Source organism: Sturnira hondurensis, unplaced genomic scaffold (assembly GCF_014824575.4).
Source record: "Sturnira hondurensis isolate 20B ecotype Veracruz unplaced genomic scaffold, ASM1482457v3 Scaffold0005563, whole genome shotgun sequence".
Classification (NCBI taxonomy): Eukaryota; Metazoa; Chordata; class Mammalia; order Chiroptera; family Phyllostomidae; genus Sturnira; species Sturnira hondurensis.
This window is the reverse complement of record NW_028078194.1, coordinates 959073-978811: the sequence shown is the minus strand read 5'-3', so window position 1 is coordinate 978811 and position 19739 is coordinate 959073. Positions and strand designations below refer to the sequence as shown.

The 19739-nt window shown below is 34.2% G+C and overlaps 1 protein-coding gene across 1 annotated transcript in view; it reads right to left on the bottom strand.

The window, feature by feature from the left end:
• Positions 1-19008, bottom strand: part of LOC118987946 (lipase member K) — a 98731-nt gene extending 79723 nt beyond the window's left edge. The window contains exons 1-5 of the mRNA XM_037047286.1: positions 18835-19008; positions 18259-18368; positions 16652-16788; positions 16135-16281; positions 11906-11977 (exon numbers count right to left, since the gene is read on the bottom strand). Coding sequence (XP_036903181.1) covers positions 11906-11977; positions 16135-16281; positions 16652-16788; positions 18259-18368; positions 18835-18914 — 546 coding nt within the window. The 5' untranslated portion in view covers positions 18915-19008. The remainder of the gene's footprint in view (positions 1-11905; positions 11978-16134; positions 16282-16651; positions 16789-18258; positions 18369-18834) is intronic.
• Between the last annotated feature and the right edge of the window lie 731 nt (positions 19009-19739).

Sequence of the window (19739 nt, the reverse complement as noted above, 5' to 3'; positions counted from 1 at the left end):
ACTCTGCTGAATAAAGCTCCAGAATATTTACACAGGTTTTATGGCAGGAATTCTTCCTATGTTCATGGTGGAGTAGATGCTGGCAGAAAGCACCAGGAGGCTGTCCATGGCCAAAATGATATACACAAAGAGTTGTCTTTATACTTCGGTGAATGTCATGCCAAAATTTGTCATGTGGATGCTCATGCAATGTTGAGTGATGGAGTAGTTTGCTGTCTAATGGCGGACAGCCCGAGAGGAAGTTTATGCAAAACTTGGTTCTGGCTCCTGAGGCATATGTTCCAAACAAGTTTTACATTCCCAATTACATGCTCTGTTATAAGGAAGACGTATCTGGTGAATCTAAACCACAACTTGATGAAGAATCAGAAGATGAAGTAGGAGAAGAACAAGAAAAAAGGCAACCATCTCCAGAACCTGTACAAGAAAATATTAACGGTGGATACTATGAAGCTCACCCTCTGACTAGTGGCATAGGGAACTTTTGGAAGCATCCTCTCATGAACCTAGACCTCACCCAGATTCCGAAACTAAGACAGAAGAGCTGAAATCAGCAGTGAGGGAGAAGAACTTATAAGAATTGGAGAAGTCTGCTTCTACTAGAGCCAAACCTGTTTTTCTGCCTCAGGAACCACCAAAGCTGAGAGTTGAACTAATACTTCTGTCTCAGTCACCTCACATGAATGAACAATGAACTAGAGAATGGCCTGGTTTCCCTCCTAGAGAATCAAGACTAGGCAGTGTAGAAACAGAATGGAATAAATACAACCACCATAGAATAATTTGCTTTCCAGTCAGTCATCAACTTTTTTGGTAATTTGCCACATGATACTGATGAAAATTAACTGAAAGCATTCTTCATGAATTTGGGAAGCATTATGGAATTTCACATCAATACCAAGAGTGTTCAGCAAAGCTTCCAAATTTTGGTTTTGTGTTTTTTGATGACTCTGAACCAGTTCAGAGACTCTTAATTGCAAAACCAATTATATTTAAAGGGGAAGTGCATTTAGATGTGGAAGAGAAAAAAAACAGAGCCACAAGAGTGAGAAACTAGAGATGGTGGTGATGACCAGAGGGATTTTAGGCACAGTAACTGAGGTCCTGGTGGTTCACATGGAATACTGGGTAATAGGATGACGTGTGACCAGGGTGGAAGAGGACCTCCTCCAAGAGGCAGCATGGCAAAAAAAAAAAATGGCTCTGGAAGAGGAATCAGGCAGATGGAATGTCATTTCACAGGGCAGTGTCGCTGAGGCCCCCCTGTTGGCAAAATCTTGGTGGTGGTACATTCTTTGTGGTGTTTGCATTCCTGTTAATTTATTTGGGCTTAGGTTAAGAATGTGACATGGCCTTTTTTTTTTTATCATTTCTTTGATGTGAAAGGCATCTTTGATTTTGAGTTAAACTGACGTGGACATTATTTCCCCAATTTCAAAGTGAGACTCAATTTGTTAATTTATAAATCTAGGCCTGGAGAATTAAGGACTGAAGAATACCATATCTTAAACAATTTACAACAAAATGATCTTCTTAAAAGGACATGCCCAACTGATTTCAGGTCCCTTGAATAAAAAAAAAAAACCCTGTCCTGTACATTTCATCTAAGTGTTACTATTTCTGCCTATTAACATTGGAGACACAAATAATGCAATAGGGAAATTTTGCATTTTTTCTTAGTTCCTCCCAAAATACAAACCAACGGAAACTTGTTACACAGGCATCAAAATGCTCTACTATATACTCTGAACACATTAACATTGATATCTGCAGTAGGAGGCAACAGGGGAAAAAAATCTTTTATCATTTGTTCCAAGAGAGAGGAGTTTGAGAAATGAGGGTATTTTATCTGCTTGCTTTGACCAGATTGCAAGCATAGTCCAGAACTTCAAATGCTTTGCCGTTAAAAACTAGACCAGATTTAGTGGCTCCGCATCTCACGTTTTCCTACCTGGCCCTCTCCAGTACAGGGATGGCTGGCTGCTCAACAAACTCCCCCTCCCCTCTCCGTTCTCTAAGCTGTGTACAGTGAAAGTTGTCCTCACCGTATTTTTGTTCTCTAGTGATGTATCAAGCATGATTCTATTAATGCATCATTCTATTAATAAATCACTCCAGCTTTGCTGGTAATTTTGTACTGTAGAGTGTATGAATTGCTGTGCTGCAAAGCCAAATAGCTGCAAAACACTGAATAATCAGTGAGGTGTATACAATTGCAGTATCTTTAAAATTAGTAAAGTTAACTAGTATATTATTCACCTTCTTCTTTAGTTAACGGCTTTGTGTTCTCTGTGGGACAGAGTCTGGTGTATTTGGGAGGGAGAGGGAAGGAGGCAGATATTTGAGTAAGTCTCTTGTTGACTGTTCTCCTAGCGTGAATGTGAACATGGAAGCAGATCACTTGAGAGGTGCTTGGAAAACTCAATCAACTTGATGTACATTAATAGCGATATTTAAAAGCAGTCAGATTCCATTAATGGAAAGTAAACCCAAAGTGAGGACACTGTAATTTTCAGCTTAACAATAACCCACAACCTTTGGACCAACTAAGGACACTGAAATTTTCAGAGAAAAGAACAGCAGTTCTTCAGTGTTTACATTTTTTATTTGGGGGGAAGAGAAATGTCATGAATTTTGCACAATTCTTGAACTGATGTCACCAGCCAAGTGGTTCTGAATTTAAGTTGGGGACATATCTTTTATTTGAGCAAATTTTGCAGCTACTGGATTATTTTCTGTCTTTATTGCAAGTTCCAGTAATCAGCAAGAATGTCAAAGGACATCTAATTTATGCTTGAAGTAAATAACCAGTGTCTGACATTTCGAGCTAGGAGTGGGATCAGTAAGTGTGACCATTAAAGCTGCTTGTTAGCATGGAAAATGTCTCTGTTCTATCTTGGTAAAAACAAAAATGCACTTGACATAGTAGCAAACTAGTTTTGAATCATGAAAGCTGTTTGCCATTTCATAAGCCAGAAAATGATGCACATATTTTGTTTTTCATGTACTGGACAAAATAAGTCAAGTTAAATCTGTTCCTTTGTTTCCTTTGAATGAGGTCTTCCATGTTTAAGGAAAAGTCTTGCCCTATTGCATATATTTTGGGGAAACACATCTACAATAATTTCCATTTGGGGAGGACTTAAAGATTCTTCTTTGTCCTGCTTAAAACACTTTTCACATTTTCTATGTACAGTACTTGAAGTTCTTACCAGAAAATTAATTCTGAGTTTTGAAGTCTTCATCAAACTACATTTAAATTAATGCTTTATTGTCAGTTTTTTATAGTATATTTTCCCTCTACTCTTTTCTTTCTTTCTTCCCATTTCATGTATCTGAAATTTCCAATCCAGGATATTGCTATGTCTCTTGTGGAAACTGTTCTGGCCCCAAAAGTAACAAGAGATGCTAAGTGTCGTAGGAAATTAGAACAAAGCATTATTCAGTTTAAATACCATGAATAAAACATGAAAACTTCATATGACAAGTTTGCACGGTGCTTGGTCACCAACCATACTGTGGACTTTTAACATTTGTCCCCCAAAGTTTTCATACACTGTGAAAAGGGCTATGAAGAAACAGAGGACTACATGAAAGAGAAATGCATTATTTCACAAATTCATGAGAAAACTCTTGGTGTTTATGAAATAACTCCATTTGACTGTCTTCATAAAATTCCAAAGTTTCTTTATCTCTTTGGAGAGATTGCATTGTCATTCTAATTCCTCTAGAGGCCTAGATTGGCCCTTATCACTCTGAATAGTTAGCACAGACAATTATACAGGACAGATGTTCATAACCTGGGGTCCACGTAACTTGTGTGTATTTAAGTCTGTGCATTTCTAAAGTGAGTAGCTCCTTTACTTCCACTAGATTCTTGAGCAAAACTCAAGGAAACTATGACATTAATATAGAAGATAAATTAATAGTGTTCAGGAAAACAATTCCAATGACAATGACACCCAGAGCTTTGCATGTAGTAGGAAGATTTTTTATCATGCCAATGATTTTATAGTAAATGCCCCAAAATGCTTCATGTCCCCAGATCATATTCAATTGATTGTAGATGGTAGAGACAGAGGGTGAGTGAGGTTAGGAATTTGACAGTATAAATTGCTAACATGCTTAGGGTTATCCAGTAAGACCTCTTCCTGTCTACAGAGTAACTGGGGTACGTCTGTCAGTCACTTGGTACTGTGAGGGAATAGGCTAACTGAATACACAGAAAGAAAAGAATTTTCACAAATAATTACACTTAAAAGTAACATTAGGTCTTTGTAAAACCATACTTTACTAGAAGGGAATGTGTATTTTATTAATACTATAATTGTTGGTGAAACTGAGTTGACTTTAAAATCCATAGTTTTGGGTAGACAGACCACTTGCATATTAGTAAAATATAAAGGTCTACATGACAGTAGTCCAACATACTTGGCAAGCTTGGCGACCTTTTATACACAGACTAGATTAGGAGAGAGACAATAACTCTTTCTAATATTTAAGACAATAGTAAAATAGATTGTTGAAACCAGATTTTCTTTGTTGACTCTTTTGAAGAAACAAAGACAGGTGTGGTTTAAAATTTCTGGTCAAAAGCCAATTTGGATGCTGGCTCTCATCCTGGCCCGTTGGTCTCAAATTGATCCTGTAGGTTTGGAGATAAGGGTGTTGATCTGACTCTTAGATTCAACAGGTTCCAGCCCTAATCCTGCTGAGGTTTGTCCTTGTTTCTCCTCTTTTGTCACCACCCCTTGGGTAAAGCAAATTTATGAGTCCCTACCACAGTGGAGGCAAGTAGAGAGCTGAGGTGTGGATGTTTTGAACACAGATATTGGGATAGAATTATGAAAAACTACTTTGGGAAGAAAACTTGTGGGTGTTCTAACAATTTATAGACAGATACTGCCACCCAAATCAATATCTGATATATGACAGAAGCCTAAAAAATAGTTTTCTTTGGCTGTGTCATGTAATGCTGAGTAGGTCAAACAGATTAAAAGTATTAATATTCCATTAGTTTTAGACAACACTTTGTATGTTACATGTGTTTTATTTTCAACTTATTGTCTAAAGAACAATTCTTCTGAATAAGTATCCTAATACACTAGCCTTTTTTGAAGGATCATTTGAAAACTTTTAAGTAATATATGCTATATCAATATTCTTGAAGAGATCACTAGAATTACATCTATTCTCAGTGCTCTACTATTTTAACCCTTAGGGTTACCAAAAAAAGAAAAAAACTTACCTTCAGCCTTAATTATTATCTTTAAAGTTATTGTTTGCCTTCTTCTGGCTATATTAATAATAATATGTACATGTGTTTTTTCTCAGTATCTATCCACATGCCATTTGTTTTTGTATAACAACTTTTACAGTTCACACCCATGTGTTAAATACAAATTTTGCAGCTTCAAAACGAACTGAACTTGATTTGGCTTTCAACCTCCATTTTGTCAGAGGTAGAAAATTCAAATTTCCCACTTAGTAAATAATAGATTGCTTATCTCAATCTTTATGTGGTAAATTCACACTCAGTTCTAGAATTCCCCTTTTCCATATTGCTCTCCCGAGGGATTACCAAAGGCCTGTGAACTTATACATTAAGAGTTGGAAGGAAGAGAATTTGGCCTCCCCTGAAGCATAAATCTGCAGTGTGCTCCGTACCTGCTGGACATACCCATTGTCTTACCACAGCCTGTGGCTCCTTTAATATATGTTGCAATTACTGACAGTATTCCTTATCTCCCATAAGGAATCCCATATCTCCCCATCTGCTGTACCCTGTTGAACATGTCTGCGCTTTTCGGGTCTGTAAGAGGCTCTTGCATTGTTCATGCACTAAGCTGCTGGACATATTTTGTGAAGCCACCTCAGATCTATTTACATAGAAATATATGCCTACCACTACTTTTAACACACACTAAGCTGGACAGGCAGATGCAGTCTCCCCAGGCTATACACCCAAGGAGTGAGGCACACCCCCTCTATGGCTCCTACCATCTCTCTGCCTCTAGAATTGAGCCTAAAATGTGGTGGTGGGCAACAATATGATACTGGCATCAAGGCTCTCTTTACTCTCTTCCCCACCCAAACTCCTACATCTAGCTCAGAAAGTGATTTACTCTTCATTCAGAATAGAAAAAAAATTAGCTTTCATATCAGCAAGTATTCGTCCTAAATCTATTTTTATAATATCATAAATGCTTATATTTCTTTAAAAAGAAAAACATCTTTACTCTGGCTAGTGTGGCTCACTGGATTAAGCACTGGCCTGTGAACCAAAGGGTCGCTGGTTTGATTCCCAGTCAGAGAACATGCCTGGGTTGTGGGCTGAGAGGCAAACCATTGATGTTTCTCTCATACATTGATGTTTCTCTACCTCTTTACTTCTCCCTTCCACTCTCTCTAAAAATGAATAAATAAACTCTTTAAAGAAAACACATACTTCTCAAAACACTATCTCTTGTAGTTAAAAATATTCAAGGTTATTGTTTTTCTTTTTACTTATTTCCATTCTACTTAGAAACACAACAGATTTCTTTGGGTTGAGTTATTATCTGTTATTTTCCCTGACATAACAAATGCCACTAATTTGATAAATGGAAGGCCTAAGGGCAATGAAAAATATAGGGAAAATTTTCATATTTTATTTAAATAACTGGAAATACATACATAGTAAAGAAAATAATTGGCTTTTATTAAAAATTATGTAGATCCTTCAAAACAAGCACCATGGTTTTTATAGATTGCCTTGGATAATATCAATGATTTCATGATAAACTTGATGATATGCATCTAATCCAAACAAAAAGTCTATATGATTGTAGTAAGAAATAGTTTTATGGTAAATGTGGTTTCTGATTTCAGAAAGTAAAAGGGTAACATCTTCAGGATCAGCCAGTAAGTCACTGTCACCGTTCCAAGTTGCAGTTGACACATTCATGTTTGTCACATTATACAGTGGAGCAGTTGTCTAAATATAAATGAGTAAATATAAGTGTTTTCACGAGGGATAACACTTAGAAAGTGTTATTTACCGATTCTTTAAATGTTAAATTAAAAAACTGTTTTAAAATAACCTGAATTAAGTAACTACTATGGAAGCAATGAATATGAAAGAATAGCTATTATAATTTTTACTTAGAAATAAATCAGATACAAATAAAAACTAGATAGTTGGTTCTAATTCAGAGTATCCAAACATTTCATAGAAGTAAATTCAGTTTTACTTACACAGCATGAAAGTGTGTTAATCAAAATTTTCTGTGACTGTCAGTATATTTAACAATAAATCATAAATACTGGTAGCCTAGGTCAAATCTGGTGTTATTGAATTTGATGTTTATGTTACTTCAAACTTAACATAAGCAAACCACATTTGGCATGGAATTTAGCTAATGAATGAAAACAGAGTGGAAAATCATAAATTTTGAAACAAATAGACTTGGGTTTTAATAGTCCAGGACTTCTGTTATACTCATACTATTTTTTTACCAACTTTGCTTTAACTTCTACATTTTCCTAATTATTATATGCATTTATCTTAGCTTCCTCAATAGAATAGTTTTAGGGTCAAGATCAATATTACACTTTTTATTTCTTATTTAAGCAAACATAGAGCTATGTATATTACAAACATAATATTTTTTTCTCTTGCAGGATGATCAATCATTCTATTGCCTGTCAACTTCTCTAGGTTTCTGTAAGATATTTGTTAAAATATGTAGAAAACATGGAAAAGCATAGCAGTGTTATTTACAATAGCCAAGTGCTGGAAACAGCCTATATGCCTATCAGTAAGTTGAGTGGATCAAAAAACTGCTACATTTACACAATGGAATATTATGCATCAGAAAGAAAGAAGGAACTCTATTATTTGTGAGAGCATGGATGAAACTGGAGAGCATTATGCTAAGTGAAATAAGCCAAGTGGTGAAAGACAAATACCATATGATCTCACCTATAAGTGGAACCTAATCAACAAAACAAACAAGCAAGCAAATACAACCAGAGATATGGAAATAAAGAACAAACTGACAGTAACCAGAAGAGAGGGAGCAAGGGGGATAACAGGAAAAAGGAGAAGGACAAGTCAAGGAACATGTAAAAAGGACCCAATGGACATAGGCAATGGTTGGGGGGAAGATTGAATATGGGAGGTGGGAGCAGGTAGGGCAGGGGAAAGTAGGAGGAGAAAGGGGACAACTGTAATTGAACAACAATATTTTTTTTTTCAATTGAAAAATTGCCCTGGCTGGCGTAGCTCAGTGGATTGAGCACGGGCCTGTGAACCAGAAGATTGTGGTCCGATTCCCAGTCGGGGCACATATCTGTCTCTCTTTCTCCTTTCCTTCTCCTGTGTCTAAAAATAAATAAATAAAATCTTTAAAAAAATAATAATAAAATAAAATAAAATAATGTGTCAGAGAAAAGAAAACACGGAAAAATCACTTTGATTGGATGTGACAATACAAATCCAAAGCAACCTGATCTTTATCTACTGCTCCTTCTTACTGTGTCATTGTACTCTTGGGCTTTACGGATGAGCCTTTATCTATAGCAAGATATTCTAAATTGATCACAGACATAGTTTTTAGCTTACATAATTATGTACCTGATTAAAATGAACCAAGTTCAGAGCAGGACTACCCCAGTCAAAAGCTTTCAAGTAACTAGAATTGAAAAGCTGAAAGAAAAATAAAAAAGCAAGACTATATTCATTTTTTTTTCATCACAGGGGCAGTAGAGACAAATTAGGAATGCATTGTACATATGGCCTCTTTTTACTGGGTCTGTTGGTATATGTGCAGGTGACCTTCATTGTCCCTCCCTTCCTTTGCATAGGGTTATGGATGGACGAGGTGGCAGTTGGGGGTCAGGGACTCTACAAAATATGAATCTATCTTCTTCATTTAAATGCACATCACTCCAAGACCTTTTATCTTATTATAGGGGAGCCTGTGTGTTTAGGGTAACATTGGGCTTCGCCAGAAATCCTTAGCTTCATTCACAGATGTCAAAAGTGAGTGTCTAACACTAAGTGATCTAAGATTAACATGATACTTCCCTAAATATGTTTGCTTCGCCCTTAACACTCACATTCTCACTGCCACTATGTGCTCCAAGCTTATATGGCCTAATATTATTATGTCCACTTTCTTCCCTGATTATGTTTTCATTACAAGAAAATGTAGAGTCTCAGGTTCCCCTCTTCTCTGATACTATAAACCTTGTAAATCTTCATACCACCACGCCCCCCACACCCATTTTATCTTTCCAATTGTCCCCAACTACAAAAACTCTCCCTGTCATCTGGAATTCCTTCATCAGTCTAGATCTAAAACTCTTATCTAATAGGCCTCTGTATCTCCTTGCTCTGTTGAACATATGATTTTCCCTGAGAACATTTTTTGTAGCTCTTTGTTTCTAACAAAAGTGGCCAAGGTTAATTATGACCTAGATATGTTTAAAACTTTGGTCAATTCTGAGATAGTTTCTCATGCGTGAGCAGTATTTGACACAACTGTTCACTCGCTTATCTTTGAGTTCTTTATTACCTTCTAGAATAGTGTTATTTCTTGATCTTCATTCTTATTCACTGTTTCCTTTTAGTTTTCTATGTTATACTTTTCTTTCTGACCTCTTAATCTTCTCATATGTTAGCAGTCAATCCTTGCTTCTTTTCTCTGTGTTCATTCCGGTGTTTTCATACAGCTTCTTGGTTTTAAATGTCATTCATATTCTAAATGTTTTTCTTCTTTTATAAATTTCTGCTAAATCATGGACTCTTATACGAAACTGCTTATTCAAATTATTCAAATTCATCACTTGGATGTCTAACACTTAACAACCCCAGAAGTGAACATCTTAGCTCTCCGCCAAGCCCACTCTACCATCAGACCTCTTTTTCTCCTTTAATGGCAATTTTATAATTTCATTGCTTAGGTCAAAAACTGTGGAGATATCCAAGACTCTTCCTTCTCACATCTTATATAATCCATCATTAAATTTTGTTGGCTCTATGTTTACAATATACACATATTCAGAATCTAACCATTTTCACCACCTCTAGTAGGAACACATCAGTGCAAGCCATTATTAATTACTGTTTGGGTTTCAAGAATAAAAATAATTTTAAAAAATGATCACTGCCTTTACCCTTGCCCCACTATCCTGTCATGTCACCTTCCTGCTCAAAAACCTGCAGGGGTTACCTACATCATACTGAATGCCAAAGTCCCTGCAATGGCACACAAGTTCCTTTCTGTTGCCCCATTGCGTTTCTGCCTTTTCCTATGACTCACTCCCTTAAATCACTCACGTTAGTCTTACAGACCTTTTATCCGTGCCTTTCAGAAAGGCTCCTGACTCAGGGCTTGGCATTAGCTATTTCCTTTATCTAGAATGCTCTCACCCAGATTTTCACATTGCTAACTTTCTCATCTTCTTTAAATCTTTTCTCCAATGTCACCATCTCATCATGGCTTGGCATAACATTCCCATTGAAAAGTACAATCTACTACCTAGTATGCCTAATCTTTTCCTCCCAGTTTCCTCTCATTTTTCCATAGCTTCTAGTCCATTCTAACAGTTAAATTATCTGGTTATTTGTTATTTTTATTGTTTACTATCTGTATATCTACTACTAGGATTTAAGTTTAAGGAAGACATGAATATATTTTTGTTCACTGATTTATACCATGAGCATAGGACAGTATAGGATGCATAGTAAGTACTCAATAAATATAGTTTCATTGAATGAATAAATGCAAAGGCTATTCAGATTTTCCTGGTCTAGCTATAACTAGGTATAAACTAAATTAAGGGTAAATAATAAAAATAATAATTTTAATAATTTATTCTTAAACAATCACTTAATAGATTTAAACATTTTTAAATGAGGAAGTCCTTAACCAACATCTCAATGACATTTTAAACTTACCTAGTATTTATTAAATTTAAAGAACATTCATAATTGTCCTCCTATTTAATCTCATAATATTTTTGTTAGGTCAGAAAATTATTATTAATTCTACTTTTTAAATTCATAAGATTGTCCCTGGCTGGTGTAGCTCAGTGGATTGAGCATGGGCCTGCAAACCACATGATTGCAGTTCGATTCCCAGTCAGAGCACATGCCTGGGTTGCAGGCCAGTTCCCAGCAGGGGACTCATGAGAGGCAGCTATACATTGATATTTCTCTCCTTCTTCCCTTCTTCTCTAAAGATAAATAAATAAAATCTAAAAAAAAAAACAAAACAAAGTTCCTAAGATTGAAGGAGATTAACTCAATACCATTGACAGTAAGGTTCAGAGAAAAGAGTGCTACTGTGATCCTGAGAATAGTGTTCTTTCTGTGATATTATCCTGATTCTTGGTATTAATATGATATTCACATTGAATTTTTTTCTTCATCAATATTTATTCAACAAATATTTTTAAGTATCTACTCTTTTCCAAGAACTCTTAGCCTTGCAAATATTAAAAAATGAACAAAACTTGCTAATGGTTCTCACGGAGTTCACAATTTAATGGAGAAGAAAATATAACCTTGTGGAAAAGTAGTCTTACTTTTATTTGTTTGGTTTCTTAAAGGAATGGCTTTGAATCTTCAAGTCAAAGAATGGACATGACTTAGATGGTTCCTATTCTACTGTTCTGAATTAACAATTTCTCAGCTGTGAAACTGAAAATAATTATTTTTTCTTATCATTTCTTAGCATTATTGGGTCTAATAAATTATATTAATACATTATAAACTATATGTTTTACAAATATGGAATAATTATTTCTATCCTTCCAAATTTGTCATTTTACAACAGTGGCATGAACCCTAGAATGATATGATAACCCATGGATAATATAAATAAACTTGTACTGAAATGTACTTTAAAAGTTATACCTGAGTCCAATGGAGTATATTTTGAACAGAGGTTCCCGCTGGGTTTTGTGACATATAAATATCCATACGACTCTGAGGGAAGAAAAAATTATTTTTATCCTTAGTCCAACCATAGAAAGTGTAATCTTTGATATTTATTGAATTAAGCAATTTCAGAAAAATAAATACATATAAAACTATATTTAAATAAATACATAAGTATACTTATTAATTTTAGAATTTCTGCATTAAGGTAGAAGCTATTATTTTCTAAGTTATGTGGTCTATTACCCAACACTGAAAACAATCAAAAGTGATGGAACACACACAAACACACCTTTTGAAAACACTAAAGAGCAGAAAAGATAGAAGGAAATTACCCGTACAAATGAAAAAAGTAACTAAGAACCCAAGGAGAAGAGCAAAGTACTACAGCCACTTTTTCCTTAATGTTATTTTAGAGAATTTGAAGTTTCATTTTGAGATCTTAGCTAGTTGAGGAAAATATAAATCAGCTGAGGGTCTCCCAAGGCAGTTAGAGATTTTAAAAGAAACTTTTTTCATGATAAACTGGGGGCCCAAAGTTTTACAGAATGAAAGTGAAGCTAATTAAAAAATATAGCAGCCTCATGTCAATCTGTAATCTAGGTTTGCCTACACAGTCTTTGGGAACATCAATCAGTGAATAAGATATTTTTTAAAATGCTGTATTTAAAAATGTGTAGCTCTGGGTTTGGTATATAAGAAATAAAAGTCCTAATATTGACCCTAGGATTATTTATTTTATTTGGGAAGATAAAATAAAGATGTAATAATTAGAGTAAGGGAGGAGTTAATAAGCAGTTGGTAAAAATGGTATGAGTATAACAAAAGTCTTAAACTTTTAGAACCTAAGTCTGTCTACCTCAAAGTCTATGCTTTTCTTCCATACTATTCTACCTTAGCTAAATTTCATACCTGATGTGGTTTGCTCGTTTGAAAGCCAGAGGTAAAATGTAAAGATCAAATTTAACAAAATCAGATTTGACCTTGGCTGCTATATCTGTCATTTATTGATAAACATATTAACAGTTAACAGCAATAGAAAATCTTTATTAACATACTTTCATGCTGTGTAAATAAAACTGAAGTTATATCTGTGGTATGTTTGGATACTCTGAATTAGAACAAACTATTGATTGATAGTTTTGATTTGTATCTGATTTTGAATTAAAATTATAATAGCTATTCTTTCATATTCATTGCCTCCAAAGTAACAATTAGTGTAGATTCAGCTTATTTTAAACAACATTATAATGTAGCATTTAGTGAATTAGTATATAACATTTTCTAGCTATTCCCTATGAAATCTATTATTTCTAGATAAGCAAAATATGACTGAATTAGCCATCAACAGACCTTCATTAATAAAAATTCTCAAGGATGAACCTCAGAAAGAAGGAATAAAAACAAAGCAGTAAATATCTGGGAGTAAGAGAACATCTAATAAATAATAATATGTGGTGATGTTTAAAAATAGGATAAAATTAAAATTAAACAACAAAAATCAGAAAGAGGATATATAGGAGCTAAAGTGGACCAAGATACTCAATTATCTATGGGAAGCATAAAAATATTGATTAACTTTATACTTTAAAATTGTGCATATTTTATTTCTAGGGAAATCACTGAAAATAATACAATATCTAATTTAAAATTCAGAAAGAAAACATGAATGACAATTTTTAATGCAAAAGAAAGCAAGAAAGGAGAGAAAAAGAAAGAAAGGAAGATCGTATTTTTAAAAGGAGAGCTCTAAGATGGTGGAGTGGTGACTGGAAGCTGCTGACCTCCTCCCACAGCCGATCTGGAATTACGACTAAATTGAAGAGAAAGCGTCCTGACTCTTGAGGATTGATCTTATATGCTGCAACCCTTTCCATAATTGTTCATTAGTTTCCAGGAGCTTTTAGTCCGCTCTCCAGCTATTCTACACAGATGTCCTATTATCTGAAAACAAAGACAGTTTTGTGTCTTCCTTCCCAACATGCAGACCTTTTTGTTTCTTTGCTTGCCTTACCACACTAGCAAAGACGTCCTGTATGATGCTGAAGAGAAGTAGTGAGGAGAAATCCTTGCCTTGTACCTGTTCTTAGTAGAAAAACTGTTTTTCACCACTAAGTATAATGCAAGTTGTAGTTTTTTTGTAGTTCTTTATCAAGTTGAGGCAGCGCCCTTCTATTCCTAGTTTACTGAGAGGTTTTCTTTTTTTTTTAATCATGAATGAGTGTTGTATTTTGTCAAATGCTTTTTCTACCTCTATGTATATAATAATGTGATTTTTCCCTTTACATCCACTGATATGATGGACATATTAATTTTTTAATGTTGACCCAGACTTGCATACCTGAGATATTTTGTTCTATATTTTCTTCTAAATTTGTTCCAAATTATCTAGTTATTTATGCTCAGAGGATAATTCTAGACTCAGCTATTCACTCATGGCCAGAAGTAAAACTCTCTATGTATTTTCCTTATGTCACCTCTCTAAAAGCTTTGCCATTTGGCTTCCTGGGGACTTAAAAGAAAATTTGTTTTCATTTAAACTCAAGGGAGTTGGAAATGGCAAGAGTAAAGTTTAAATTTAAAATGTCCTGCATAAAGCTTTTTAACACAATCATTCTCTACTTTACTCTCAGGGGTTTGTTGTATCCTCTAATCATAATTTTTTCTTGTGCTTGAATAAGCTCCAATAAAAGCTCCAATAAACTCTTGTCTTGGATGGCATATTCTGGATATATTAACATTCATGGTCACTATTATTTACCCTGGCATGGGCTGAAGATTTACTCAACCAAAAACACCTTGTCTCATTCATTGTCCTGGGAAAAGAAGATTATAAGTAGATTTTATAAATGTTCATTAATCTGTATCCATGAGTAATCTGAAATGTTTACAAAGTCTCTACATTAACTTTAACCAACAGGTGAGAATAAATCTATTCCCTAAAGGGACTCAAATCATAAGCACAACTACTGTACTCAGATATCTCGGGCTCTTTATAAGTGTTAGAATTTATTTTTGTAAGCCATCACCAAGGAATCATGGGACTTGAATAAAGTCAACATTCTGAATTGTTTGGTGATACATTTTCTAGTTACTCTGGTGAGAGTTTTTGCCACTTGTTCTTCCTTGCGTGACAGCTTGCTTCAGTTTTCTTATTTGGTTTTCTATTCCTGAGTGACACTGGCCTGATTCCATTCACTGCCTTGTTACAAAACACTAGATTCTCTGTCAGTTATTCATGCTGACTACAGGAAAGAAATTCCAAGTCAGACGCTATCTTCCCCCATAGATTTTGACAGGCTCAAGAAGACTGAATCTAACAGAAATATACCATCACTCTTTCTGTTCCCATATACAGTCTGTGTGAAATTGTTCCACTTTACACATTCCCAACACTGCATAACTCAGGACACAACCCTTTTACAACCTGTGTACTGTCGACTTTTGTCCCAGGAGGGGGACCCAGAAAGTTGAAAGCTAAGAAATCAGAGTAGAAGCTTCCTTTATAATTCACAAAAAAAAGTTTTCAAAGAAACCACAGTATAATTACAGAAAAAAAAACAAAAAAAATTGGTTTTCATTGAAAAGTTCTTAAAAGGTCCAGGTAAAAGAACAAACCACTAATTCAAATGCCATAATTGCTTCTGCCAACTCTGGATTTTTAATTTAATGAAAAATTTTAGAATGAATACCTACATCTTTAAGAGAATCCACAGACAATGAATACAAATGGACTCGGTAGTAATAGCTTGAATACCAGTTTCCCACTCCAGGGTTTTGATGAATGCCAGAAGTATGTAAGTAACGGACAGGCACCACTTCTAATTACAAAAGGATCAACAAGGAAGACAACATGTTTGGAACCAGGATATAAGAGGAGGAGAAATGGGCAAGAAGTAAAAAGAAGGCAACCTAAATTCAATAAACCACAGGAAACTAACATTTAATAGCAAAAGTTAATGAAGATGCCCATCACAACAGCTGCTCTCTGTTCTTTACAAAAATGAAAGCAAAACAATCCCAATATACAAATCAAATCAGTGTCACAATATTGGCATGAACACAGAATCAGAAGAGCAAGGAACCTAAGTACTAGTATATGTGGATAAATCATGAAATGACACACAAAGCATAAAATAAACTCTATTAAGAGCAGCTTTCTAAAAATCAACAATGTGTTTTAAATATATACAACTTGTTCTTACCATATTTAAGTTCTTCAGGTCATATCCATACATCATGAACAAGATATCATGGCAAATCTTATCAAAAATCTTTAGTGGACATAGTTTTGAACCAACAATTCTTTTAAATGAAGTATGAGGTAAGAAGTCTTTGTTGCCCCAAAATACCTGTAAAATAAATTTACTTTACTCATATTTAGAAGAGGAAAATAATGTATCAAGAAATGATTTGGTGGGTTCACTATGTTTATAACTTAATGCAGTATCTTACAGTAGGTTAAAGCATTTAAATTAAGGACAAAACTGAGGAGATATGATTTGACTGCTAGATTTTCATTCACACTGAGATGCTCTAAAGTACCACAATAAGTATCCTATTCTTTTTTAGAAACAAAGGCAAGAATCCAGTGTGAATTAAACAACAAAAAAAGCAGTTCATGCATGTACCTCTGCAAGCACAGTTAAGACTTTCTGTTTCGAAAGTAAGAATCATTGTCTTTTGGGGTGAACAACAACATAAAAGAAAAAAGTAACACACCTTGATCACTGACTTCCACTTGTATGCCATTTTAATTAAAGGGCTTTTTGCATATTTAATAGAAAAAACTGGTGCTAGGGCAAAAAATATTTTGATTCTTTCAGCTATCTTTGGTATTGTGGAAAATGCTATGAAACCTGAAAAAAAAGATATAAATGAACTATTCTTACGTAATTACTAGCATGCAAGAAAAGACACTGTGGTGAATAAAAGTTCAGTAGGTTTGAAACAATTAATTTACTAATTTTTTATTTACTTATTAAATATTTCCTGATAATCCAGCATGAGAGATACATATTGGTCACAACATAATGCTTATTATTAGGATTAAAAATATGTACAGACCATAAATGATGATAGTTCATTGATAAATCAGTCTTGTAATATCATAATTTATAAATCAGAGAAAATATTGAATACTTGTGTAAATGACAATGGTAAAAATGTGGTTAGTGAATTTTTCAGGTAAATGAATCTTACACTTTAGGTGAAAAATTCAATAAATGTCAAGTTGTTTTAATGTTTACTGTTATTATATTTAAAAACTCTCTTGCCTTCCAGTACAGAAAATACTAAATACTTTATATAGTGCTGATAGTTTAAAGTCATTATTCCCTTTAGGGAAGAACTTCTATTTGTTACAATAGTAACTTTAAGCAATCTACCTGCAGGTATCTACTTGTATTGTTTTTTTTTCTCCCTGGGGTCTAAGAAGTCAAATAACCAAAAAAATATATATTTTATTATGAGCCAATAAGCTCTGGATGACATATCACACTTTTTTAAATTTAATAATTTTCTAAGATTCTTAGTTCCACAGAACTGAAGAGCTGATGAAAATTTGAACTAAAAGTCACGTGCATGATTAATAAATGTCAGAGAGAATGTCTGTGAAAATTGGGAATAGATTGTCATTCAAGATACTTTTTCTCGTAGGAAAATAATCTCCTGAAGAAAGTGATACTCTTCAGCCAAAAGGACTCATTTAATAGTAGCTTCTATTATAAAGTTATCTCATTCCAAAGTAGAAAGAGTAACTTTAATAAGCAGGTTTACAATCTCATGTAAGAACTTATGTTAGGAAATGCTTCCTTAAAGGTAAGTTGTTACTCATTAGATAGAAGCACGAGTGTTGTCAGGAGATGAGAATTCTCTTCTAGATGTGTTTAAGTAGAGGAAGGTTTTTCTCATCTTTGTATACAATATTTCTTAAATTTAATCTGTTCTAAATGCTGAAATGTAAACAACCTTTTCAAGTCTCTCAACCATAAAGCCTTAGGCTATAGTTTTAAAAAATATAAAATTCCTGTTTGTGAAACAAGTGATAGTTATGGTCTCACTTTGATCTAAGATGGATGTCCAATTTTTATACAACTGGAAACAAAACAACAAACCACCTTGTTTATACAATCAATTCTTTGTGCTAGAGAAGACTATGTGGAATAGAAGCAGGACATAAGCTCCTAGGGCATTGCTATGTAATGCTTGTCTCAATTTTGCCTTGTTTCACTTATAGGTCTGGAAGCTTATCTACATCCTTAAAAAGCATATGTACCAATTTTAAAGATGTAACTAAGGAATACTGGCATCAATCATTCTTGCCGTACCAATAGTTGTACCCTGTGAGTGGCCTATATAAAATATTTCCTTTTGTCCGGTTTGCTTCACAATGAAATCAATGGAGGCTGGAAGGTCATATTTAGCCATTTCATCAAAACTACAAAAGAAAAAGAAAAATGCAATTTATAGTAATGTTACATTAACATTTGAATGTAATAAATATGTAAATGAGTAAAAAAAGTTTTCAACTATTGTTGGGTATGATCAAGAAGTTACATGGTATAATGCATCTACCAAATAAAGACTTCTGTGACAGCACTACGTCCAGGAAATGAAATTGCCCCAAAGTAATCTGACAAAGAGGGTATTTGAATGTTCCAAGGATAGTGGATTAGACTAAAATGTAGGTTACAGGGTGAAAGGGTAGTTGAAGGAATCGGTAGTCTACTGTAAAGCTCACCACTGAAAAATGAGAAACAAGTTTAAAATCAAGCACTCTTGATTGTAAGGTCAATTAAAAGCCCTTAGTTGAAAAAGGACTTTTTAAAAAATTTCATTGAAAAGGAAAAAATGTTTCATACATTTATAAAATAAAATGAAACATTTATTAATTTTATTTGTACCTGAAAGCCCAGAATTCTTTGGAATTTGTCTTTAGGTACAAGTGTTTTCTGGACCAGGTGTTTCCCCTGCTGTTCCCCATCCAAACATCACAACCAGCATCTGCCAGAATGAAGCCCAGGCTGTTGTTGGGAAGATTGGAAATCCAGCTGCTGGCAGATGTAAGCAAACCATGTTGCAAGTACACAACAAGCCTCTGAGCTGGAAAAAATGCAAAAAAATTTTTGTAAAATTTTGTAATGTTTACATGAATATCTCATCTGAAATTCAATCTTTTAATACATTACAGTTTAAACACTTTTCAAAAGTGATATAAATAGGCTAAGTTAATAATGTTTAATCCCTCTCTACGTCAGAATCATTTAACCAAGTTCAGTGCTGAATTTCTTTCAGATAACCAAGTGAGCAATTAGGTCATGTACCCCTTAAACATGTAAACTTTAAGGATATAGGATAGTCAAATACAGTGGTACCTCAGTACTCGGCTTCAGAACTCGTCAAACCTGGTACATGTCGCATTTTGATGAGAAAAAATATTTTAGCACTTGGTGCTTGCCTGCCACTCAATGCACTTGTTAAAACTTGTATGAGCCATGACGCCACCCCACAAGAGACAATGCTTCATCACTCATCGCTGGCTTGCTACTCATGGGAACGGATTAACGAGTACGGAGGTACCACTGTATGTAATAGTAATTTGAGCATATATATATGTATAATATTATAATATATATTATATATACAGTAACTTGGGCATATATATGTATAATGTTATAATATATATGCCCAAATTACTATTACATACAGTGGCATATAATATATATTATATATAATATAAAATATTCATATGATTTTTCCACTTTTAATTTCATGAAACAATTTTATTATCACATTTATCAGCCATATT